This window comes from Podarcis cretensis (assembly GCF_951804945.1).
Source record: "Podarcis cretensis genome assembly, chromosome: 3".
NCBI lineage: Eukaryota > Metazoa > Chordata > Lepidosauria > Squamata > Lacertidae > Podarcis > Podarcis cretensis.
Window position 1 is genome coordinate 25,464,496 of NC_137172.1, and position 26,363 is coordinate 25,490,858.

Consider the following 26,363-nt stretch of genomic DNA (forward strand, 5'->3'; position numbering starts at 1 on the left):
ACTGTCGTAAGCGGCGGACTTGGGGGGCCGTAAAGCGACAGGAGAGGAAATCCACGTGGGAAGCGGAGCAGGAAGTTCGGCAACATGGGGAAGAGGAAAGCTCGCCGGCAGCAGCAGCTGATCAGCACCTTGAGTAAGAAGCAGAAGAAGCACCTCAAGGATTTCGGGGAGGAGCACCCATTCTATGATCGGTGAGCGGGGCTTGTTTGAATGGCGTCTAAGGTGAAAGGTGAAGGGTCTGTTTGCTGATGAGGCTTCTTGCCTGCAACGATTTCCCTACAGCAGCCTTCCCTGAGTCGGCGCCCTCCTGGTGTTGTCGGACTACGACTCCCATCGTCCCTGGTAACTGGCCCTGCCGGCTAAGGGTGATGGGAGTTGGAGTCTAACAACGTCTGGAGAGCCACAATTTCCCCATCCCTCAAATAGACTGAATTGCTAAGGCAGACGGCTCCGAGGATTTTGGCTGTCCTTCTCCCCACGCCTGCAGCATTTTCAGTGATCCATAGCTGACTTCATTTTCATTTTTCAATGGCCTTTGCCTCCTTTCTTCCTGTGTCTTCATCTCTCACAACTGATAGAGAGCAGAAAGTTTTTAGTTATCTGTCCCAGAATGCAGAGGATATCGCCTCCCCAGTCAGAGGCAGTCCAGTCAGCATCCATCTGTATCGGGAGACAATGGAGGAATGCACTTATGGGGCTGACAGCAAACTGTTGGAAGGTTACAGAGCCTGCTGCTGCTGTAGAAACCAATAGAATCATAGAGTTGGAAGAGACCACAAGGGCCATCGAGTCCAACCCCCTGCCAAGCAGGAAACACCATCAGAGCATGCCTGACATATGGTTGTCAAGCCTCTGTTTAAGACCTCCAAAGAAGGAGACTCCACCACACTCCTTGGCAGCAAATTCCACTGTCAAACAGCTCTTACTGTCAGGAAGTTCTTCCTAATGTTTAGGTGGAATCTTCTTTCTTGTAGTTTGGAACCATTGCTCTGTGTCCGCTTCTCTGGAGCAGCAGAAAACAACCTTTCTCCCTCCTCTATGTGACATCCTTTTATATATTTAAACATGGCTATCATATCACCCCTTAACCTCCTCTTCTCCAGGCTAAACATGCCCAGCTCCCTTAGCCGTTCCTCATAAGGCATCGTTTCCAGGCCTTTGACCATTTTGGTTGCCCTCCTCTGGACACGTTCCAGTTTGTCAGTGTCCTTCTTGAACTGTGGTGCCCAGAACTGGACACAGTACTCCAGGTGAGGTCTGACCAGAGCAGAATACAGTGGCACTATTACTTCCCTTGATCTAGATGCTATACTCCTATTGATGCAGCCCAGAATTGCATTGGCTTTTTTAGCTGCCACGTCACACTGTTGGCTCATGTCAAGTTTGTAGTCAACCAAGACTCCTAGATCCTTTTCACACGTACTGCTCTCAAGCCAGGTGTCACCCATCTTGTATTTGTGCCTCTCATTTTTTTTGCCCAAGTGCAATACTTTACATTTCTCCCTGTTAAAATTCATCTTGTTTGTTTTGGCCCAGTTCTCTAATCTGTCAAGGTCGTTTTGAAGCGTGATCCTGTCCTCTGGGGTGTTAGCCACCCCTCCCAGTTTGGTGTCATCTGCAAATTTGATCAGGATGCCCTTGAGTCCATCATCCAAGTCGTTGATAAAGATGTTGAATAAGACCGGGCCCAAGACAGAACCTTGTGGCACCCCACTAGTCACTCTTCTCCAGGATGAAGAGGAACCATTGATGAGCACCCTTTGGGTTCGGTCAGTCAGCCAGTTACAAATCCACTGAGTGGTAGCATAGTCAAGTCCGCATTTTACCAGCTTCTTTACAAGAATATAATGGGGCACGTTGTCAAATGCCTTGCTGAAATCAAGGTAGGCTACATCCACTGTGTTCCCTTCAGTACTGGAGAGATAAGTTTTGTTGCAGTTGGGGCAGATGAAGGCGTCCGGTTGTGCTGCTGCAGATGCACCATTGTGTTTCTTCTCTCTGGAAACCACAGGAGAGGAGTGCTGTTGTGAACAGATACCACTTGCTGGCTTCCCATGGACATCTGGTTGTGATCCTCATACTGTGCACACTTATCCCACACTCAGCCTCTGTTCGCTGTTTTTGCATGGTTCTGTAGTGCTTCAAAACCCCACAAACACTACAGTTTGACAGGAGTGAGCACTGGGGCAAGAGTTGTGCGATCCACCACAACTCTTTTAGACTGCTGTTGTATGCACACTTACCAGGGACTGAGCCCTATAGAGCTCAGTGGGGCTTACATCTGACTAAACATGCTTATTAAAAGCTATTGCTTGTACCCAGTATAACTGTATCTCTGGGCTCCTCTCCTTTCCAATTATTCAATGCCAGATTCTCCACAATGTATTAGGTGATGCAACAGCAATAATAATCTGGGACTGATGCTTTTTTTCCTTCAGCCATTTGGGGCACAGAAAGGACAACTCACTTGGGATGGTTTGATCACAGCTTTCTGTAAAGTTTCCTCTTTTTCGAAAGGTGCAGTTCAGCTTTGAGCCATCAGTGATCTCCTTCCAGCTCCCAGGTGGTGTCTACACAGGTGTGCAAAGGCTGCACACAGCAGAGTGATGCAAGCATTAAGGAACTCTTAAAATATTATTGTCTTTTGTAAATCTCTTGTTGTTCTGGTTCCAATCAGGACATTATAAGTTGTGATGGGCAGCTATGTGCAGTAATGCTCACGTCTTCTTGTGCTAAACTCCAAATATTAAAAGCTACACACCATTTTGATTATTTTTAATTTTTTCCAATCTATGTATCAGTTGCTAAAGATAAATTAAATTCAAATGGTTTCCTTTTAGGGTTTCTGGGAAAGAAAAACCAACTCAAATCTGTGAACTGGTAAGAGTGACCCTACCTTTTTTTAAGCATGCCTCTTTTTATATGGATAAATTAATGGGAAATGCTAATGCATGAAAACTGACTAATTGTATTAACACAGTTAGTTCAAATTCTATAGCACATCCCTCCTCGCTGCCTTTGCTGTTTCCATCCCTGGTTGCAGTGTAATTCGATAGCTCAGTGTGGTGCTAATAGTGGCAATGTTGCAGGTTCGATCCCTGTATAGGACAGCTGCATTGTATTGCAGGGGTTCAGGCTGGATGATCCTCAGGGTCCCTTCCAACTCCACAATTCTATGGTTTTATGTGTCTGCTTTAGCGCCTGGTATTTCACCCAGAATTTAGGCTTCAGCATATCTTGTTGGACTCCACTCCACTCCACCTCAGCCAAGCACAGCCAGTGGTCGAGCATGGTAGGGATTGTCATCCAACAACATTTGAAAGGCCACAGGTTCCCCATTCCTGTCCTGGCACTTGTGACTTCAGAGAAAAGCTTGCAAATCTGAAAAAGCTGGGGAAGGTTTGCAGAAGCTTGCAGTAATAACAGAGTAGGACTTCAGCAGTCCCATCCTCTGGCTCCAGCTCATTCTCTATCCCTGCCCCAACCCATCCCGCTTGCACAACACATTTCTGCTGTTGCAAATGGGAATTCCTTTCCCTCCTTCCTGCAGCTCCCCACAAGCCCCAAACATCTGCTCCAATGAGTTGAGGGATACTCTAGAGCAGATAGGGGTGCAGGGGAAGAAGAGAAGTACCGTCACGGCCCCTGGCGTGCCATTGGATCTCACCCATAACTTGGATTTCTTAACACAAAACTTGAAATATTTATTAGTTTAAGTCCCATGATGAGGCCTGAATCCCTATTGGAAGGGATGCAAGTGGTCCGCATCAGTCTTCTCCAACCTGTTGCTTTCCAGATGTTTCAGGCTACAGCTGAACACAGCCAGGAGTTGCCCATCTTGAGGGCACCATGTTGCAGAAAGACAGTCTACATGCATGATATCCTAAGTTTAATCACTGGCATTACCAGTTAAGAAGGAAACCCCTCAGCCTGTGAACTTTGGAGTGTTGCTGACATATAAAAGCTGGATTTGGATAGAATAGTATAGAAGGTAATACTAGGCTCAGCATCCAGTGATCAGACTCTGTATCAGTATGTTTGCATTATACGTTATTTTTTCCCATTTCTAGTCAGAAACTTCTGAGCAGTCAAGCTCAGAAAGTGACACAGAGAATGATTCTGAACAAGCCTCAGTATATCACAAGTTACTGGCCACCTTAAAAACTGCTCCGTATTCGGACAGTGAGGATGATGAAGATGAATCAGAAGGAGGAAGCAACAATGGTGATGCAGAAGTGGGCAGTGATGATGAGTACGAAGAAGTTGAGGGAGAAATGGAGGACGAAGACAATGACAGCAATGCGCCTGACCCCCCAGAATCAGGTAATCCAGTGCATCTCAAATTCTGTAGACCACAGCTCTCGTACGAATACAACCTACGACTCTTCTTCTTTTTGATCTGGCATAGATCAAGAAGCAACACTGCAGAAAAACAGCCAAGAGGAACCTGGAGATCCAGAGGCTTCTAGCGACCTGAAACATGAAGCTACTGAAGAATTCACAGACGTGCAGCACGAATCTGAGTTTAGCCTGGAAACCAATTTCATAGAAGAAGAGTGCGGTGATCCTTCTGCAGATGGGAAAGAAAGCAGTGGTTCTGCAGATATTGCAAAAGGTAAAATGCATGGTCTTTATATTAAATGTTTGTTGGGTGGGGGAGAGTACCTACATACAAGCTTCTTGACATCTCGAAGGACTGCCTTCAGCTCTTTGGACCAGTCTGAGCCCTGTGGTTGAATTTGGAGGCCCTGTTCATTGGCATGCCACTAAGGCCAATTAAACTGGAAGACACTAGAAACAGGTCCTTTTCAGTGGTGGCCCCTGTCCAATGGAATTCCCAAGGAATGTGTGGTTGGCTTCATCTGTTTAAATTAAGAGGATTTTTATTATGGTTGTTACTGTTTTTTAGAGTTTTGTTTCAATTGCTTATTGAAATTTTGGTCGTTTTTATGCCTTTATGTTTTAAAAGGTTTAATAATCCTGGTTACCGCTTGCTGGATTCTTGATATTTTATATGTAATATATATATTATTGTATTGTATTATATAATTGTAACTGTGATGGTCTTGGTTATAGGTTCATATGTTGCTGCTTAGGGGAGGACATTATTCCTTAATGTAGCCTAAGAACCTTGAGAAATTGATTGAAAGCAGATCTGAGCAGCTGATGAGCCATAGAACCCGTCCGTTGCCTTCCACCTGAGGTCAGATGAACCTCCTCTTTGTGCTGCCTGATTAAAACTACACAAAGAAGAGTTTGCCATTGCATCTGGCAAACCACACATAGCGAGCTGCGTTTAACTTAAGAGGTCATCAGTTGTGCAGATCAGACTTGAACACTAATAGCTAATTTGTTTTTTATTGTAACTAAGTTCAGTTCTCTGGTGGTAGAAAAAATATCTTGCCATTCCTTCCAAAACCTGCTTGGGTTTGCCAAACCTCTTGAGAATGGGTGTTCCTTTTTTGAGGAATGACAAGGCTTATGTGTATGCTCATTGTAGAACAGAGGTGGACTGCACTGACTGAGGCAGATGGGAGCTGGAGTCCTACCACATCGGGGTGAGGCAGAAGTTCCCCTTTAGCCATGCTGCTGTTTTCTGTACTATAGAATTGCCTTGTCATGCAAGATTCTTTTATGATTACATTCTTCTTCTTCTTTTACTGTTAGATGCAGCATTTGAGATCTCTGACAGACCTCTAACAATTCATAATTGCGATAACAATTTCCTCCTTCTGATCAGATTTCTTTTAAAAATGTGTAGAGCAGAGTCTAGTTTTCATAACATTGTTTTTATCTCTCCACACAGATCCATTTAAGTGTCATGTCGAAGAAGAACTGGAAGAAAAACAAATAGATAAAATTCTTGCGTGTTCAAAATCTACCAGCCAAGTCAAGGTAATAATGTACATTTATTTCATATTCACTGTGGTTGGTTTCTATTCCTTATTTGGTTCAAAACTTGCTGACTCATCTCTGAATGTGTTGTGCTCATCCTCTGTAAAAAAAGAGAAATAGGGTATTTTACAGCGTATCTGAGACTATTAACAGGAGTTGTGTTTAACCTTATGTTGTGTTTGTTTCTCCTTTCTAGTGGCCAGCACTGGGTCAGTTAGTGTTTTCTTCAAAATTGGAGAAGTTTGGAATGGTTAAGCCAGACAAAGAAGTTGATTTGAAACGGCTTCATCTTCGCAAGCCTTTAGGATCTGCTTGGCCTAAAGTCAACAGCCCATTCCTTTCCACGCAGGTGAAATCAAAAGATCAGCCATTTACTTCGCTGCAGAAAGAGCTTTTCTGCATCATGAATTCATACAAGGACTTGTTCTACCCTGAGAGGACTGCTTTAAGCAATGGGGAAGAAGTCCGTCAAGTCTACTGCCTGCATGCCCTGAACCACGTCTTGAAGGCAAATGCCCAAGTGCTTGGCAATAATGCCAAGCGAAGGGACCAAAAACCTGGGACTGACGATGATAGCTTCAGAGATCAAGGACTCACAAGACCAAAGGTGAAAGGATTTCCTTAATTTGTCGTCATTGCATGGAAAACATGCCTTAGTGTATGTGGTATTCCCTAAACAGAGCTGCCATTGTACAGTAAAGGTGTCCCTTCAAATCAGCCTATGAATCCCTGACCAGTAGGGGAATGATTAAATCTCTTACAACTTGGAAACTGTAAGGTGCCCATGCTTGGCCAACTGTCCATGAGTCCATAATCATCATGCAATAAGACTTCGATTGATTCCACCCAATATTTGCTTCTCTTGTGTCGCAAATGATGGACCAATTTTCTTTTTGGACTTGAGTAGAAAACATTATTGGAATCTCCAGGATCTATTCCTTGGGGATGTTTAACTATTGTATCATAACACTGGGTATGTTTTTTGTTTCTTTGTTAGATCTTCATTTTAATGCTCAGATGCCAGGGACAGGGAGTTTGATAATGAATGACAAACATGGTTCAATATATCCCATGGAGAATGCTCCTTATTTCTGTATAGTTATCTAGAACTCTCTCATTCATATATATGGACCCAGGTATTTACTGAACTGCCTTCTCCAGCAGCAATCTGCCTGCTCACTGAGATTATCATCTGAGACCATTATCCAATCCAACACCACTGGTCTGTGTGTCAAATGAGGAGAAAACACCATTTCATTGGTGGCTCCTCCCCTTTGGAATGCCATCCACAGGGAGACCCACCTAATGCCCTTATTACTGTGATTTAGGCACCAGTCATTTTTTTCTACTGTTTTCCCATGCTTCTTAGAACGGTAAATGTTAACACTTACAACTTTGAGCAGCTCTCATTTTCACTGGACTGTTTGAACAGACAATTGCTGTTTTAGTTTGTTGTGCTAGTTATTCTCATTACAATATTTTTTTCTATCTTTCTACTTTGTTAGCTGCCCTGGGTACAAAGATAAATTTATGTTATAGGTTGGGTAGGATATAAATTCTGCAAATAAATACGTATTTTAAGGAGTAGTCAGTCAGCTAAAGCTAGATGAGGGGCACATAATTTTTTTTAATGGCCAGCCCTAAATACCTACAATATAGCATCTCACTCTCTGTGTGTCTTCTTTTGAAAAATATTTCTTGCTCAAAATAGATTTCTTCTGCATTTCCCTGCATAGGTGTTGATAGTGGTACCCTTCCGGGAATCTGCTTTACGTGTGGTGCAGATTTTCATCAGCCTCCTTGAATCGACAAGTCAAAAGAAAATTGATGTTAGTAACAAAAAGCGGTTCAAGGGGGAGTTTGGCTCAGATCCAGAAGAGAAACCACCCAATCTGAAAAGGCCAGAAGATTATGAAGCTGTCTTTGCTGGGAACATTGATGACCACTTCAGGCTAGGTACTGACATTTTAAGATCAGTCCTTTTGTGTTCTAAAAAATAGTTCAAAGCATTAAGCATGTTTTACCAGTTTAGGGTTGTTTTTTTGAATGCCCAGTGGAAGCCCACCAAATCTCCAAAATAGTATTCGATTTTTTGCGTAGATTTTTTCCCCCTTGGTAAAGCCAACACTGCCTTGTTTTTAAATGTAATTCTCCCTCTTACCATTTAGACTCCTTAGGGCTGCTTCATTTATAGGAAAAACAACGAAGAGTCACTTGGCACCAAATTTATTATGATATTTTGTGGAGTACAGTCCATTTCATCAGATGCAGGAGTTGCAGATGTGGTTTGGTGTGTAGTGCTGCAAACAGGGATTTCAAAAGAAAAAGATAGCACAAAGTGCTAACCCCACTACTTTGTGTATCTCATTTGCTTTAGATCTCTCTGTTTATAATCTTCCACAAACCATACACAGCCACACACACCTGCAATATTTTTACCAGTTGCCAGTGATGTGGGTTTGCTGGGAAAACAATTCCAGTGCCCAAAAATGATTTAAATGTGGTTCAGCATGTTTGCTTTCTGATTAGTTAGTATGCTGTAATAACGTTTTACAAAGCATGCAGTGTAAATTTTATACTATCTCTAATTTTTCTGCAGTTGCCAAAATTATTTGTATGGAACAATTTCCTTAGTGGGAAAAAAAATAGTCAAGTGCAATTAATGCAGCTTAGATGCTTAGATGTTTCATTCAAAGCCTTACAGATATTATTGAAATACTTGAAAATATTTAAGACATTATAATGACAACACCAAAAACTGTTAGCATACTAATTTCAGCATGCCAAAAGAGCTGTACAATTATATTGTATGTGCGTGCATGCATTTCTGCTTTTTTACGAATAGTACTCTGAAAAACGTACATTGCAACCTTTAAACTTTCCCAGTTTCACTACCAGCGTATTTGTTCATCTTGTTACTACGTAATTTTGAGGAACAATGCATTTTCAGAAATGGACACTCTTTTTCCATGGAAAATTCCATTGCATTGCAAACAGTTTGCATGGAAAATTTGATTGCAGAACCATTTTTTTTAAAACAACAACAAAGGGCTTAAGCTTGGCCCTGCTTGTAACATTGAGGCAAATGCACAAGCTGGACCACATTGTGTGGGTTGGATGTGATTCAAAACAATTGGTGCTTCAGAATTATGGATGAAGCTGCTGCTACTTAATTGTCTTTCATGCTCTCCTTCCTCTGCTTGAGACATTGCTGCCAAGCGGAGTAGACAGTACTGGCTGAGATGGGCCAGTGGTCTCATTCGGCCATAACTCAGTTCAGTGGAGGACCTTATATCCTGCTCCTTTTTGTTTCTTTTAAACTGCTCTGATCTCCCTTGTCTCTCTACGGCAAGATTGACTTAAGGTAACAAAAGATGGTAGGGAGATGCAGGTTAATTCGGAATCTCACTGAGCATCAGCATTGAGAGCTGTACTGGATATATAGCTCCAGCAGCTACGGGCCCAACCACATTGTGCAGGGTTGAAAAGTAGATGCCTTGGTGTATTTCCTCGCTGCCACCTACCGCTGCCTAGCAACTGCATCACTTGTCCCTCCTTCTCAAAAGTGAAGAAGAGGTGGACGTGGACTAATTTGGAGCACACAAGAAAACGCTTTGCACAACCATGGGAAGACATGCTCAATATAGAGAAATTGGCTGGGGCAGAAGCAGTACGCGGCTGTGTCTTGTGCTGCTTTTGGTCCAGTTGTGCCTTTACCCTGCATAAAGTTGGACCGTGCCCTGGTATTTCAGGAGTCAAAATCTTAGACACAGAGAGTGTGTCCCCCTCTTCTCAATCAGCTGGTTGTTGCTCTGTGCAAAACAGGAAACCTGTCCATTGGTCCTCTGTGGCAGTGCTGTGATCTTTGGAAGACCCTTGAGATCATCTTCTGAGGTCCTCCTTTATGTGCCTCCTCCTTGAGAGGTCTGCAGGGTGGCAACACGAGAACGGGCCTTCTCTGCAGTGGCTCCCTGTCTGTGAAATGCTCTCCCCAGGGAAGTTTGCCTGGCACCTTCATTATACACCTTTAGGCACCAGGCAAAAACGTTCCTTTTTAACCAGGCCTTTGGTTGATCTGATTGATATCCTATGCCCTTTTAAAGTGAGACCCCTGGGTATAGGGCCGTATACAAATTCTAATAAAAAATAATAATAATAATATTAATAATAATTTGTGCCATGCCTTCTCCTTACAAACTGGAAAGTGCCCAGGGAAGAGAGAAACTAGGATAGTGGAGGGTCTGGAATCCATTACGTATGAGGAACAGTTGAAAGAGTTGGGCATGTAAAGCCTGGAGGAGAGAAGATTAAGGGGTTTTGTTGTTGTTTAGTCGTCTTAGTCATGTTCGACTCTCCATGACCCCATGAACCAGAGCACGCCTTGGAAACTCACTTTCTTCTCAAAGCTTCTCATTTTTTATGTCCATGGAGTTTTCTTGGCAAAATACTGGAGTGGTTTGCCAGTTCCTTCTCCAGAAGGGGTTGACAGCAGTCTTAAAATATCTGAAGAATGATCACACAGAAAAGGGAGAAGACGGGTTCTCCATTGCTGCTGAAGCCAGGACTTAGAAACATTTGGAGAAGCTGCCAGATGATAAAAGAGCTATCTGAGGATGGAACAGACTGCCTTGTGTGGCAGTGGTGGACTTTTATTTTGCTGGAGGTGTTTAAACAGAAGCTGGGCAGCCATTTATCAGGAGTGCGCCCTGCATTGCCGATTCTTCACTGAGCAGCGTGTTGGACTAGGTGAATTCCCAGGTCCCTTCTAACTCTACACTTCGGTAAGCATAGAGCAAAGCTGTATGCTTTTGTATGGAACATGCAGCCTGCTAATCTGCCACCAGCACAAGCACACCCCAGCTGCAATGGTGTGCAATAAACATGGTGGATGCCAAGGTGTGGAAGCTGCAATAATCGTTGTGGAGGCATAGGTGGAGGCAGCCCTTATTCTAACGAGCCCTGCACTGCACTGAAACTAGAAAACTGAAATCGAATCTGATGGCAGTGTTGTAACCGTCACTCTTCTTTGTTGCCCTTGAGGACTGGAGAAAGCAGAAATTCAGTAAATGATCTAGATGTTGTGTTCGTCTGCAAAATGATGATTGTGCAGCTAGAATGCCTGCGGCTTCCAGCTGAGCCCTGCTGTACTCTCCCCAGGTGAAGTGAGTCCAAATGTTGGCTAAACAGAAAGCGTCAAGACTCTTCCAGAAATTGCAATTTCATGCTGGTTTATTGGTGCATTATGCAGACTCTTTCCCTGTGGCTTGATGTCTAGGACTCTTGCTCTGAGAAGGCTGCTTTAAAACTTAATGTTACTTGAAGGTATTGTCTCATGAAAGATATTGCTTAATAATACAGCCAAGAGATGCGAGTAGTGCGTCATGACTGCCGCTGATGGTTTCCTTTTGATTAAGTCCAGTTGCCAAATGGTTCCCTTCAGTATTTCCCTTCCCTGTACGAATGTGTCTTACCTACTTACTAGGCATGCTGAAAGAAGCAGAGAAGTTCTCTTCACCGTAGTGACAAACATGGCGTGCGTTCATTTTTGTGATACTGGTTGCTGCATTGTCACTTAATGTTCACCCTGTAGATGTGTTTGGAATCAGGGAAGCAGCTGATCCCAATTCAAACGAGGGAATTGGAGGAAGGTCTACTATCCAGTTCATGTCGTTGGTTCCATGTATTTGAACCCACCAGTGGGCTTTACACCATGGCGGTGGTTGCATGGAAATGGGTTGTGCCTCCATTTAGGATGGGGAACATTTTTTACTCCATGTGCCAGGTCTTTATCAGGATCTGCCTTGCAGACTTAATTTGACGAGTGGGCAGGGCTGCCCACCTGTCAAAATGCCTTTCACTCTGATGGGAGTGAGAGAGGATCCCTTGTGAGTTTCCCTCACCCTTCCCCTTCGAGTCTCTAGTCTCATGCTGATCTTGTTCTGCTGCCTAGGCTGTGCATTTTTTGCTGGGAACAAGATCATGCAACCAGTGCAGGATTAAACCCTGCCTGTCAGCTGGTGTCACCAGTGATGTCAGCTGATGGGTGGATGGTCATAGGTTTGGGGAAGATGGCCTGGCAGGCCAAGATATGCTCATGGGCTGGATGTTCCCCATCCCTGACTTAGGGCCTATCCCAAGGGCAGCATTCCCTCATGGGCAACCCTAGCTAGCAATGGGTAGCACCAAAGAAGAAGAAGAAGAAGAGTTTGGATTTGATATCCCGCTTTATCACTACCCGAAGGAGTCTCAAAGCGACCAACAATCTCCTTTCCCTTCCTCCCCCACAACAAACACTCTGTGAGGTGAGTGGGGCTGAGAGACTTCAGAGAAGTGTGACTGGCCCAAGGTCACCCAGCAGCTGCATGTGGAGGAGCGGAGATGCGAACCCAGTTCCCCAGATTACGAATCTACCGCTCTTAACCACTACACCACACTGGCTCTCAGAGACAAAATTGGGCAGAGTGACACATGTGATCATTGCCTTTTGTAGAGTAAGCTGCATCCACTCAGAGGTTTCTATGCACACTTGCATGCTCACCCAACTCACCCATACATACACAGCCATTGTGATCAGGTGTGAAGGTTGTGATGGTTCAGAGAGAAAGGAACAACTGTACACAACCGTTCTGGGATTCTGTGAAATAATGACTGTTGAAATGACTGACTGGTGACTGACTTGCCTGTCTGTGTTTGGGCAGGTGTTTCTGTTCTTCAGAAGAGCATACGGCTGTACGCGCCTTTTTACTCCTCCGATATTATCATTGCATCTCCCCTTGGCCTGAGGACTGTTATTGGAGCTGAGGGAGAGAACAAGAGAGACTATGATTTCCTCTCGTCCATAGAAATTCTTATCATCGATGAGGCCGACATCTACCTAATGCAGAACTGGGAGCATGTTTTGGTAATGCATCTCCTTACCCCTTCTTACCCTTTTCACTCACGTATCATGCCTCATGAACAGGGTTCACAAGATAGGTAATGCAGTAAACAGCCAGCAAATTTTAACGCGGGTGTTTAATTTGAACTCATGGGATGGAGACATGTGTTCTGGGTTTCTGAGTGCGGATGCATTCTTAAAATTTAGCGAAGCCGATTCTCCTTTTGGACTGCCTTCAACAGGCAAGGCTTCCCTCTAGAAGTAGCACATTGCTTAGAAATTCTCCTGGCAAGGCTTCCACAAGTAGCAATGGCCACCAGCTTTAAAAATAGGATTACAGTGGTGCCTCTGGTTACAGACGCTTCAGGTTACAGACTCCGCTAACCCAGAAATAGTACCTCAGGTTAAGAACTTTGCTTCACGATGAGAACAGAAATCGCGTGGCGGCAGTGGGAGGCCCCATTAGCTAAAGTGGTGCTTCAGGTTAAGAACAGTTTCAGGTTAAGAACTGACCTCCAGAACGGATTAAGTTCTTAACCCGAAGTGCCACTGTAGTCATATCTGTGGAGGATAAGGCTATTCTCTACTTCCACTGTCAGAGGCATTATGCCCTGAGTACCGGTTTCTGGGAATTTCAGATTGGTAGAGTTCAGCTGTACTGATGTCTGTGAGAAGCCTGCCAGCAGGACATCTGGTTGAGCACTGTGATAACAGGATGCTGGACTCAATGGGCCACTGGCCTGATCCAGCCAGCTCTTCTGATGTCATGCTAGAAAATAGTGGGGAGTTCTTTCTAAGGGTAAATCAGTTGCAAAGACATGGAAACTATGAAAAGCAGCCTAAGCAGCTCCTGTGATGTCTTCTTGTACCATATTATTTCCTGTGGGCCAGTTGAGAACATTAGAACCAACTAAAAGATTTCATTTTGGATGGTTTCTAACACTGGATGGTTCAAACAACACTTAGAGCAAGCCAGGTGTCGAATGACCCTCGTTTCACTAAACACATGCTGCAGTGATCATTGACAGTCTCTTGGATGCTGCAGAACGATTTTCCAGAAATGAGCTTGAGAGGCAACAAAAGCCTCCTAGCAACAACAGCCAAAGAGCTGTTAGGAACATAAGGAAGCTGCCAAATACTGAGTCCGACCTTTGGTCTGTCTAGCTCAGTATTGTCTCGGCGCCAGGCGAGAATGTTTCTCTATAACCAGGTCTTTGGCTGATTAAACAATCTATGGCCTTTAAAATGTGCTCATGGGAGAGGGGGTTATTGATTTGATTGTTTTGTTACCTATTTTGTGTTCTCATGTTGTATTTTTATGTTGTGAACTGCCCTGTGGTCTTTGGATGAAGGGCAGTATACCAACAATTCTGTACTGGCTGGCAATGGCTCTCCCAAGTTTTCAGACGCATGACTTTCCTCTCCCTGGAGATGCCAAGGATTGAACCTACGGCCTTCTGTATTCAGACTGGTGCGCTATCAGTGAGCCAAATCCGCTGCTCAGTTTCAGCCAGGAAAGGAGTTTAATAGTTCAGATTTGCATTCACGTGGCTCATTTTAGTATAATGCATGAACTTTTCAGGGTTCTCTTTCCTTGATTTTCCTCTTCCTGCAAACCAATCCAGATTGACGGACATCTTCCTTTTCTTTTTAAAATCTGCTCACAGCACCTGATGAACCACATTAACCTGTTGCCTTTGGAGTCTCATGGGGTGGATTTCTCGCGGGTGCGAATGTTCAATCTGAACAACTGGTCCAAGTATTATCGGCAGACGCTGCTGTTCAGCGCCCTCCAGGATCCACAGATCAACTCCATCTTCAATAAGCACTGCTTCAATTACAGGGGGCAGGTTAGTGTTCACATGTGTCTGTAGCCCTTGTATAGAAGTGAAGAAGGCTTATTGGCCTTCCAACATGACCTTGCAGCAAAGGGCAATGGGAGGGTGTGTGCTTATGGACTTACAGATAATAAATCTTCCCATTCCTAATGTGTTTTAATGTCTCAAGACAAGCTGACCTCAGATTATTGCTGCCTCCAGTTATTACATTTGTCTCCTGCTGCCAAGCTGATATTGAAGCTTGTTTGTTAAAATATCCCACCACCCACATTGTCCCGTTAAAGATATAAACCTTGACAGGCATCGTCCTCAACAGTAATGTCCTATTTCTATCTTCCTTGCACCAACACAAATCTTCTTTGTTCATGTAAAATAAGGGTTGGCAACTAGTATCCCTGGGGCCAAGCACAACCCTATGATGAGTCTCTCTTCCTCCCTTAAATGGTAATTTATAGGTACAAAGAGAAAGCATAGCGTGCAGGAGACTTTCCTGTAAAAGGAAGTGTTTCTTTGGCACTGGATTCATGACAGGAAGACAGTACAATTCTTGATTTACTTGTCGAATTCACCACTCTCCTTGACGAGTTGATGGCCACTAGTTAGAGGGTTTTTTAAAAAAAGGATTAAGCCAGTTCGTGGAGGATAGACAAATGGCCTTATTAGGTACTGCTAACCTTGACAGCTGAATGAAGAGTCCTTTTTCACAGGCAACTTACCAGTTGCTAAAGCTAAATAATGAAGGTAGCTGTCATCGCCATGCCCTACTTGTTTCTAAGAGCACCCGGCTGTCCATTGCTGTTGAGAACAGGATTCTAAAGTAGACAAGGGGGACGTACAATAAAATGTTGCAGTTCCAGTTCTATATTGGTTTTATTCTGCTTTAAGGGCAATGGCATCCTTCAGTGAATCTTGGGAATTGCAGTTGCTTGTTTTTATTTTTTCAAGTTTTAAGTTTTTATTTTTTTAAAAAATTGTACACTCTTTACACCAGAGGATTTTACAACCAAAATAAACCATAATACAAACAAGAACATGACTTTGCTTTTCATTCATGTTAATCTCCTTCTTTTAACTCCTTGTTCTTAACCTCTTAAATCACATATATATCATTAACAATTTTCCAAATGCTGCCCTGTACCTCCCTCCCCCCGTTCCCGTTACTTCCCTTCACCCATGTGTGATCTTCTCAACCTAATATTTTTTCTCGTTGTGTTAAGAAAAGTTTGTATTTGTTGTTCCATATATGTCATGACATCGTCTTGTATCCTTGCGCATTTTACCTATTGCATGTTAAATTTAAGGTCCAAAACCAAATCTTTCCATGTATTCCTTTATGCACTCCCACTCTTTGTAAATTTTTTGGTTGGAACATGTTGCAGCTCCAGTTCAGTGTCCTCTTTCTCAATAGGATGTTCCATTCTGTTTCCCCCTCCTGTGTAGTTTTCCATTTTTCCACCACAAGAGGCAGCCAGTGTTCTGGGTATGCAAAGCACCCCCAGTCCTCATTAGGCTGTTTTGCGTCTCTTAGTCCCCTGAGCAAGGAAAATATTGTTTATATATTTGCAAACCTTGGGCAGAGGGAGTGTTTGGGTTACATAAGCAAATGGCACTCATGCCTGAGTGCTGGTTATAGAGGGAATGAAGAACCAAACTGTTCCAAGCCGGCAAGCCAACTCTTAGCCTTTCCATGACAGTTGATCTCAGATGTAACCTGTCTGTTCTAACATTGCCTTCATTTGCCTGTTGTGTTTGCTTCTTGCAGGTAGCGGTAAGGAACATACCTCTGAAGGGCTCTATCAGCCACGTTGTAGTACAGCTTCCTCATGTTTTTCGCAAGCTGGAAGCAGAAAATTCAATTTCTGTAATAAATGCCAGGTAATGTGGTCGTTTCAGCTGTGCTCTTCTGACATCAGGTTCAGATTTGGTGCTCAGTAGAGTGTAGCATTGTGGAAAGTGTGTGTGTGTGTAGGCAGTGGGCGGGGGAATAAATTTTAAAAATCCAAGGAAACCAACACAGCCTGCTGAATGGCAACATTATGCACACCAGAATCTTCTGCTAACCTCCTGCGGTGCTATAGAAACCTCAATCCTATATACTAATAGCAAACTCCTTCTCCAAGCGCTGATCTTTATGCAGGCAAAACGGCACCATCTGCAGACAAGGAGGAGGTGTCAGCAGGGAACCACAAGCCTTGCCAAAGTGCAGTGGTTCTTTAGCCAGGGGGCAGGCAGGGAACCCTAGTGGGCAGACCCCAGAAACAGCACAATGAGGACTGGGCACACTCCGTAGGCAAAGATTGCTACCTACCAGGGCTGTGGGGAGGGAATAGAAAACCAGAGGATGGAACCCTGGAAGATGGCAACCCTGAACAAGTCCACTCTGCACTGAAACACTCTGTCCCAATTATTTTCCTTTGGCATTATACACTTGCCTTGTGGAGGACTCATAAACGTTTCCTTGTGGTTAAGTGCTCTGCGTTGCAGCTGCAACAGCTCTCCCAAGTGTTTTGGACTGCATCTCCCATCATGTGAGCAACATAATCACTGCCATCGTGGAAATTTCCCATGCTCCCAAAGCTCACCAAGAAAGATTGACAGCCAAGTGCCACGGTCTCCAAAATATCATGGGGAGTCCTGTGACCCATCACCATCTATCCGCCTAACCAACCTCACAGGGATGTTGCATAGATAAATGGGACAGGAGAAACCATATATGTCACCCTGCGGTCCTTGAAGGAAAAGTGGGATATGAATAATAGTAAAAATGCAGAGACTCCACACAATGTTAGATGCAGTTAGTGGTCTGTCTGCAGTGTTTTTACTATGAAGACTCTAGTGATCTGTGTATAAATCATTTTTATATGCATCTACGATGTTTTTAATAAGAATTTTTATTGCTTTTGCTAGAAAATACGATCAAGAATAAGATAGCCTGTGGTGCATGTAAAAAATAGTCATAAAGACACATTTGTGCATATCAGTTAAGGGGGAGACCCTCCTTTTGTATTAAGCAGCATTAATAAAACCTCTCCCAATTGAGAAGGGGGTGACATCTTTCCCTTATTCTGCTTATGTAGGAAATAAATTGGAACTAGGCTCCTTCAAAATGGTCCCTTTTGCAGTGTGTAGAGTGTTTGTGTATGATATATATTCTACATTTGCTTTAAGTGAGATGCTGGGAATTTTTTTATTTTTGGAGCAAAATAACGTGCTTATGTTTCCTTAATCAGGTTTCATTTTTTCACTGAGAAAGTGTTGCCCGAGTATCGCGATGCCGTCATGTCGCACACACTCATCTACGTCCCATCATATTTTGATTACGTACGCCTTCGGAACTACTTCAAGAAGGAGGAGATGAGTTTTGTGCACATCTGTGAATACACCAGTAAATCTGGCATTTCCAGAGCGAGGCAATTCTTCCTAAAGGGAGTGAAGCAATTTCTGATTTTCACGGAGCGTTTCCACTTTTATAAAAGGTAGGCTGGGGTGGTCACTAAAGTTCAAGTTTTTAATAGAAGAGGGTGCATGAGGTCATACTTGCTCCCCCCCAAAATGAATAATGTGTCATAATTAGGCTAAAAATGTGGAATTTTTCACACAGCAGTGAAAGATTTCTTAAATGTGTATTATTTTCATCACCTATGCAGCACCATCAATGTAGATGCTGCTCCACAGATCATAAATATAGGCTAAAAGACAATACACTTCTGGTTTGATTTCTGAATGTGTTAATAACTGATGTTTCTTGGGCTCATATTTCTCCCATAGAAAGGTAAAATGTGTTTTGAAAATCATTGCCAGCTGATCATAATGTGATGCTGTGTATACTTTCTTTTGAACCAAAGCTGTACGTATTTATTTAATAGCAAGGAAGGGCCATAGCTCACTGATAGAGAATGTACTTTGAGTGCAAGTCTCAGTTTTAATCCCTGACAGCTCCAGATTTGGCTGGAAGAGACGTCTGTCTGACATCCCTGAGAGCTGCTGTTAGTCAGTGTAAGCCAGGGGTAGTCAACCTTTTCATACCTACTGCCCACTAATGCATCTTTCTTGATGGTAAAATTTCCTTACCGCCCACCAGTGCTCGATGGAAGGAAGATTCAGCTTGTGCCATAGAACCCCCTACCGCCCACCTAGAAACCTGAAACACCCACTAGTGGGCGGTGGGGACCAGGTTGTCAGCCCCTTGTGTAGACAGTGCTGAGCTAGATGGACCAAAGGTCGGACTTGGTATGAGGAAGTTTCCCTTGTTCCAGAAGTCTGAATTAAGTGGTAAGAACAAAGGTGGATAGAGATGATCCAGTTTGACAAGAGGAGAAGGGACCTAGGGGATGTTACTTTGCTGGTCCACTAGAGGAGTGATCTTTGAATAGGAATCCGCAGGCCTTCCTTATAAAAATGATGCCACCTTTGTCATCTTTGGGGCACCAACTGAAGCCCTTTTGATTCACCCAAACCTTTTAAATTTTGAAGGCTGGGCCTCTCAGCATTTATATCTGTATTTTATTTTTTATTTTAATAATATTTATTAACAATTTTTTGAACAATACAGAAAAACATACATCAGTAACATAGTCTTTTCAAATCTCCACATTTCATTCTCATCTTTGGACTTCCTCACATCTCTTGTTCCTGCATTCTGAACTCATAAATTTTGCTAGCAAATTGTTTGCTTGTTTCAATTCATATCATATAATTATCCAATATTAAATCTCAAATTTTAGAATTTAACTCACACTTTTGAAATCTTAGTTTTAAAATATTGTTAATCCAAAATTTGTCTTTTCTTTCAATTACGCTCAAATTTATATTCCTTATTACTAATTTGTTGGAGCCGTATTATTACAAATCTTACATCTTTCTTAACATTCATGCAATTTACAATGTTTTTGTAGATAATCCTTAAATTTCTTCCAGTCCTCCTCCACCAGTTCTTCTCCCAGGTCTCGGATTCTGCCAGTCATCTCAGCCAATTCCATATAGTCCATCAGTTGCATCTGCCATTCTTCCAGTGTGGGCAGATCTTGAGTTTTCCAGCATTTAGCGATGAGTATCCTTGCTGCTGTTGTAGCGTACATAAAAAAACTTTGATCCTTCTTTTGCACACTCTGGCCGACAATGCCTAAAAGAAAGGCCTCTGGTTTCTTAGGGAAGGTATACTTAAATACCTTTTTCAGCTCATTATATATCATTTCCCAGAAGGCCTTCACTCTAGGGCAAGTCCACCAGAGGTGAAAGAATGTTCCTTCAGCTTCTTTGCACTTCCAACATTTATTGTCGGACAAATGGTATATCTTTGCAAGCTTGACTGGAGTCATGTACCACCTATATATCATTTTCATAATGTTTTCTTTCAAGGCATTACATGCCGTAAATCTCAAACCTGTGGTCCATAACTTTTTCCAGTCAGCAAACATAATGTTGTACCCTATGTCCTGTGCCCATTTTATCATCGCTGATTTGACCGTTTCATCCTGTGTATTCCATTTTAGCAGCAAGTTATACATTCTTGAAAGTATCTTAGAGCTGGGTTCTAACAATTCTGTTTCTAGCTTTGATTTTTCCACCTGGAATCCTAATTTTTTATCTGACTTAAAAGCTTCTTTAATCTGAGCATAATGAAACCAATCTTGCACTTTCCCCTTTAGTTTCTCCATACTCTGCAACCTCCAATTGTCTCCATCTTTTTCTATTATTTCCCAATATTTCGGCCATTTGGCCTCCATATTGAGTCTTTTCGGGGCCTTAGCCTCCATTGATGATAACCACCTTGGGGTCTTGTTTTCCAATAAGCCCTTATACTTTGACCAGACATTAAAGACTGCTTTTCTGACAACATGATTCTTGAAAGCCTTATGTATTTTAACCTTGTCATACCACAGATATGCATGCCAACCAAAAGCATTGTTAAATCCTTCCAAATCTAAAACATCAGTGTTTTCAAGAAGTAGCCAATCTTTCAACCAGCAGAAAGCTGCTGATTCATAGTATAGCTTTAAGTCTGGCAGGGCAAAGCCCCCTCTTTCTTTAGCATCAGTTAGTATCTTAAACTTAATTCTGGGCTTTTTGCCCTGCCAGACAAATTTGGAGATATCTCTTTGCCACCTCCCAAAACACTCCATTTTATCCACAATCTGCAACGTTTGAAACAAGAACAACATTTTTGGCAGTACATTCATCTTAATAGCAGCAATACGTCCTGACAAGGAAAGTTTCAGTCTTGACCAAACATCTAGATCCCTTTTAATTTCAGACCAACATTTTTTATAATTATCTTTAAATAAATTCATGTTCTTCGCTGTTATGTTTACCCCTAGGTATTTTACTTTTTTAACCACATTTAATTCTGTCTCTTTCTGAAACCTTTCTGATTCTGAAGAAGTCAAATTTTTATCCAGAACCTTAGTTTTTTGCTTGTTAAGTTTAAATCCCGCCACCCGACCAAACTCATAAATCAGTTGCAGTACCCTTTTAGTACTAGGCTCTGGCTCCTGTAAGGTCAATACTAGGTCATCTGCAAATGCTTTAAGTTTATACTGTTTCGCTCCGACCTGAACACCCTCCACCAACCGGTCTCCTCTAATCATATTTAAAAGCACTTCCAGAACCGATATAAATAACAAGGGGGAAATAGGACAGCCTTGTCGTGTTCCTTTTTCAATTTTGAACTCTTCCGTCACCACATTGTTCACTATCAATTTTGCCTTCTGCTCTGAATAGATTGCCTCTATCCCATTCTCAAACCCCCGCCCCACTCCCATTCCTTCCAAATTTTTCTTCATAAACTTCCAAGAAATGTTGTCAAAGGCCTTCTCCGCATCTATAAATATCAGCACTGCTTTTGTATTAATATTTGTTTGCAAGAGTTCCAAAATGTCAATAATGTTCCTTGTATTTGCAAACAAATGTCTACCTGGGAGAAAACCTGCTTGGTCCTTATGAATCACTTCATTTAACACTTTTTTAAATCTACTTGCCAAAATGTCTGCAAAAATTTTGTAATCCACATTCAGGAGGGAGATGGGGCGGTAGTTCTTAAGTTGTGTCTTTTCGGTTTCTAGTTTGGGTATCAATGTGATGAAAGCCTCTTTCCACGACTCTGGTGCCTTCTTCCCTTCCATAATTTCATTGCAAACCTCCATTAATGGATGTATCAAATAATCTTTAAATGTTTTATAATATTTGGAGGTAAGTCCATCTGGCCCTGGAGACTTGCCCAATTGCATATTCTGAATGGCTTCATCAATCTCTTGTTGTGTTATTTTGTAGTTCAGGATTGTTCTATTTCGCAGGGACAACCTTGGTAAACCATTCTTCTTTAAAAATTGTTCTATCTCCTCTTCGTTTTGCGGCCCTTGTGTATATAATTGTTTGAAGTATCTCTGGAAACACTTTCTGATCTCCACTGGGTTCTGGATATTTCTTCCTTCAATTTCTAAATTTGTTACCGTGTTCAATTTTTGTCTCTTTTTCAGCTGCCATGCTAGCAGCTTTCCACATTTATTTGCTGATTCAAAGGATCTTTGTTTCATTAATTTAACTTTCCATTCCACCTCCTGATTTATCAATTTTGAATATTGTGCTTGGTAAAGTTTAATTTCTCTTAGAATCTCCTTTAATTTCGGTCTCGATCTCAACTTCTTCTCACCTTCTTTAATTTTCTCCAAAATCTTATCTTTTTTCTCATTCTGTGCTTTTTTCTTTATAGTGTTCTGTTGTATCAGAAACCCCCTCATAACAGCCTTACTTGCGTCCCAGACGATTCTTTTTTCCACCGTGGTGTTCAGATTTATCTCAAAGTAGTCCTTCAAAGCTTTTTGGGCCTTTTTAATGATCTCCTGATCTCTAAACAAATTGTCATTCATCCTCCATCTGAAGGAGCCGGTTGGGGTTAGTCTCATGTCCATCTTTACAGCGTTATGGTCGGAGCAGGTCTTTGGGCAGATTTCCACTTTTTTTATCTTGGGTGCCAGGCCTGTAGTTGTCCATATTTGGTCGATTCTTGTCCATGTCAGTTGGGCTTCAGAAAAGAATGTTCCTTCTCTTCCTAGAGGGTTCTTTGTTCTCCAGATGTCAATCAAGTCCATGTTGTCAGTCAATTCAAAAAATGTTTTAGGTAGTCTGCCTTCTTTTGTTACACTTTGACTATGCGACTTATCTGTGTTAGTTGATACCACTCCATTCATGTCTCCCATCATAATGATGTTATCATAGTTCAGATAATCCAGCATTATCTCATGCAGCTTCTTGTAGAATTCCGATTTTCCGTCATTTGGCGCATAAATTCCTAATATCAAAAACTTTTCTCCTTGATTCTGAATCTCAATTGCCAGGATTCTTCCTTGTTCATCTTTAAATAGAAATTTTGGTGACAGGCTCTCTTTTGCATATATCACCACACCTCTTTTCTTAACTCGATCCGAAGAGATAAATTCTTGGCCTAATCTTTTATTTATTAACACTTTTCTATGTAGCCTAGTCACATGTGTTTCTTGCAAACAAATAATGTCCAATTGTTCTTTTTTCAAAATATGAAATATCCTTCTCCTTTTCTCCGGGATGTTGGCGCCATTTATGTTCCAGCTCAGAAGTTGCAGAGACATCCTGGATTTATCTATTATTGCCCTGGTGGTGTGTCTTTTTGTCCTGGTCTTCAGACCCCAAAGGTGTAGGTATAGATACAGGCGATGGTCCAGCCCCTGAAGGTTCTGCAATCCCTTTCTGAAGGTTCTCTCCGTAACTATTCAAAAATTTATCTCTATCTTCAGCTGTTTTAATTTTTACCTTCTTCCCTCTGAACGTAAAAGATAGACCTTGTGGAAATTCCCACCTAAAGATAATTGAGTTGCTCCTCAACAGCCTTACTAGTTCAAGATAGGTGGATCTAAGGTCCAGGAGTTGTTTAGGAATGTCCTTGTAAATCTCTGCTCTTTTGTCCAAAATTTCAAGTGACTTTCCGTAGTGTAGTCCTAGTATCTTGTCTCTTTCCTCCTTGGATCTCAAAGTAATCAAACAGTCTCTGGGCTTGTCCTTCCTTGTTGATTTCCCAAGTCTAAAAGCCGTCACAATTTTAAAATCCTTTTCTTCCTCCAAAGGCCACCACTTGGAGAATTCCTTAGTCAAAAACCCAATTAAGTTCCCTTGTTCGGGTTCCAGTTCTGGTATGAACCTCAGTTTTAAGTTATTTTCCCGGGCCTGAAGTTCGATCATGGACAGATAGGCCTGCTGTTCCCCAACCTGTTTGTGGAGTGGTCTTACCTCCTGCTCCAGTGCCTCAGTTTTCTGGATGGCTTCCTCTGCCAATTTTCGATTTTCTACAGTAGATTCAGTTAATTTGCCAATTGCTTGTGCGTTCAAAGTAACTTGCTCAGTTAACTTGTTGACACAGTCTCTAGTCTGATCAATCTTAGCCGTTTGTTCATCCACTTTTTTATCTAAGCCTTCCAATTTTTCAAGAATTCTGTCTAATACTGAAGCAGATCCCCCTGATGCCATATCTTCTCCCAGCAGCTGCTCACTTTCCTCTAGTTCCAAAACATCAGGAACAGATGATCTGCGCGGCTGTGAAAGTAGAGTCAAAGTTGTTTGCCTTTTTCCTCTAGCCGCTCTTGTTTGTCTTCCAGTGCCACTCATTCCAATTCTGTCTGCTAGTCAAGGTCAAAATGAATGTGTTCCCATGGGAATCCACAAGTCCATAAAGTAAACTTTTAGGAGGAAGGGAAACCAAAAGAAAAGTCACATATAATTGTAAATCCAGAGCCCACTAGATGGAGCCCAGTTTTGTTATAGAGAAGAAGTCAAATTGTTAATGTCACTTATTTAAATCTTCAGAGTTTTCCAAATTTCAATATTTAGCTCTGTCCAAACAGCCTTTAATTTCCAAAAGACCTTCAGTTTAATTGTATTTGGCAGAGTTGGTCTCCAAGTATAACAATGTCTCAATAAGTGCAAGATATATCAGTTCAATGTAACAGTTTCACTAAAGCTCAGCTAGTAATAACTCTAGCAACAAAGTGTCAAAGTCTTGCAATCTGACAGTTTTGTTATCTAGGCAGTCCGACTGCCTGGGATTCTTTGTCAATTTGTAAATCCAACAGAGCAGGTAACAAGCAGTTCATATTCCAAAGTAAGGCTTTTAAAAAGTTAAGTCCTGTGAGAGTTGATTGCCTTTTAGCGCCTCTTCAAAGACTCCAAAGATCAAAGTCTTTGCTTTGAATCTTAAGCAGTGGCAAGAGACGGACTTCCTGGTTACGTCTCTCGCTTTTAGCCGAATTAGTAGAAATTTACGTCCAAATCTTTCTTTCTTATCTTACTCACGAGTTGTTGGTTTCCAGCCGAATGTTTCCAGGAAAAGAGGACAGCGCTCACCGACAGCAGCTACGCGGCTTCACTCCCCAGAAAGAGCGATTGACTCACAGCACCGCGCCAACCATTCCACGTTCCGGGACCTCTTACGAGGTCCCTTCTACGTTTCGGGGGGCGCTCCTGGTGCCCGCCGAGTCCCACGGCCACAGGCTTTCGCTGCCTGTGGTTTCCCGATGTGGGTCTCCGCTGCGCCGTAGCGGACGACCCGTTTCTGCGGAGCTCCCTCTTCGCAGTTAGAAGAGGGCAGCCATTGCCGGACGCGCCGCCTCCGGAAGTATCTGTATTTTAATGGGGGTGGGGGGTACAGTGAGGTTTGCTTTTGTTTGCATTTATGTAGATATCAGTTTGATAGTTTGTTTTGCATTGCATTGTTTTTTACTTATTCACTGAAAGTCAACCAGATACCTTTATGATATTGGGGGTCCAACAACTGCCAAACATACAAAAATAAGGTGGAGCAAATAGCTGCAGGAAGGTTTCGGGCATCCAGAGACCCTGTTTTTTGGTGGCTAGCAGTCTACAGAATCTATTCTACCTCTTTGCATTGTGAATTTTAATCCTGCTTCACTGCCGGGGAGGGGGCAGGTTCAGGAAGTCCCATTTCCCTTGTTGAAATCCCAAGTCTGTTAAATTAAAAAAGGGGCTGTATTCTCTTTCATCTGTAAATGCTTAAAGTTTCAAAAAGGAATTTCTGTGTTGCCCGGTTGCATATTAATCATTTTGTGCCCTCTTGTTTGTTTGCTTTATCCAGGTACTCAATTAGAGGCATCCGGAACCTTATTTTTTACGAACTGCCCACCTATCCCCATTTCTATAGTGAGGTCTGCAATATGATGAAGCTGGCAGGCAGCGAGGAAGAGGCCACCTTGACCTGCACAGTGCTGTACTCAAAATACGATGCTCAAAAGGTGGCTGCGGTGGTGGGTGTCGACCGGGCGGCCCAAATGCTCCAGTCTTCCAAAAATGTGCACCTTTTTGTCACTGGAGAAACAGAGTGAAATAAGCAGTGGACTGAGATTTCGAATGGACTCCTTGACCTGTTCAGCCTATTATTTGGGGCTTGTGCTTCTTCCAGAACAAATGTTAGGGGGGGAAAGGCCATGTCCACACCATGCATTTAAAATGTGATTATACCACACGAGCAGTTATGGCTCCCCACACCCCAAAACAATCCTGGGAACTGTAGTTAAGGGTGCTGAGAGTTGTTCCCCCCACATTTGCTTTTAACTGTTTTGAATACACTGTCTAATACAATACAGCTACAGTAGGGATCAGCAAGTAGCAGACCCTGGCTCCAGTCCACCCCTCTAGCAAGCACCCTTTAGCCCTACAATGGCCAGTGGTTGCCAGCTGTTCTTTAGGGTCTGGTCCATCATTCTCCACCTGTT

General features: G+C 42.6%; 1 protein-coding gene across 1 annotated transcript; it reads left to right on the plus strand.

Moving 5' to 3' along the window:
* The first annotated feature begins 35 nt into the window (after window positions 1-35).
* On the plus strand, window positions 36-26,062 carry UTP25 (UTP25 small subunit processome component). The gene is made up of 12 exons (XM_079968617.1): window positions 36-191; window positions 2,841-2,880; window positions 4,071-4,323; window positions 4,409-4,615; window positions 5,807-5,895; window positions 6,092-6,502; window positions 7,632-7,851; window positions 12,594-12,796; window positions 14,440-14,622; window positions 16,373-16,485; window positions 17,841-18,086; window positions 25,727-26,062. Exons 1-12 carry the CDS (start codon window positions 85-87, stop codon window positions 25,971-25,973), a joined length of 2,319 nt encoding a protein of 772 aa, XP_079824743.1. The 5' UTR covers window positions 36-84; the 3' UTR covers window positions 25,974-26,062.
* The last annotated feature ends 301 nt before the right edge of the window (window positions 26,063-26,363 follow it).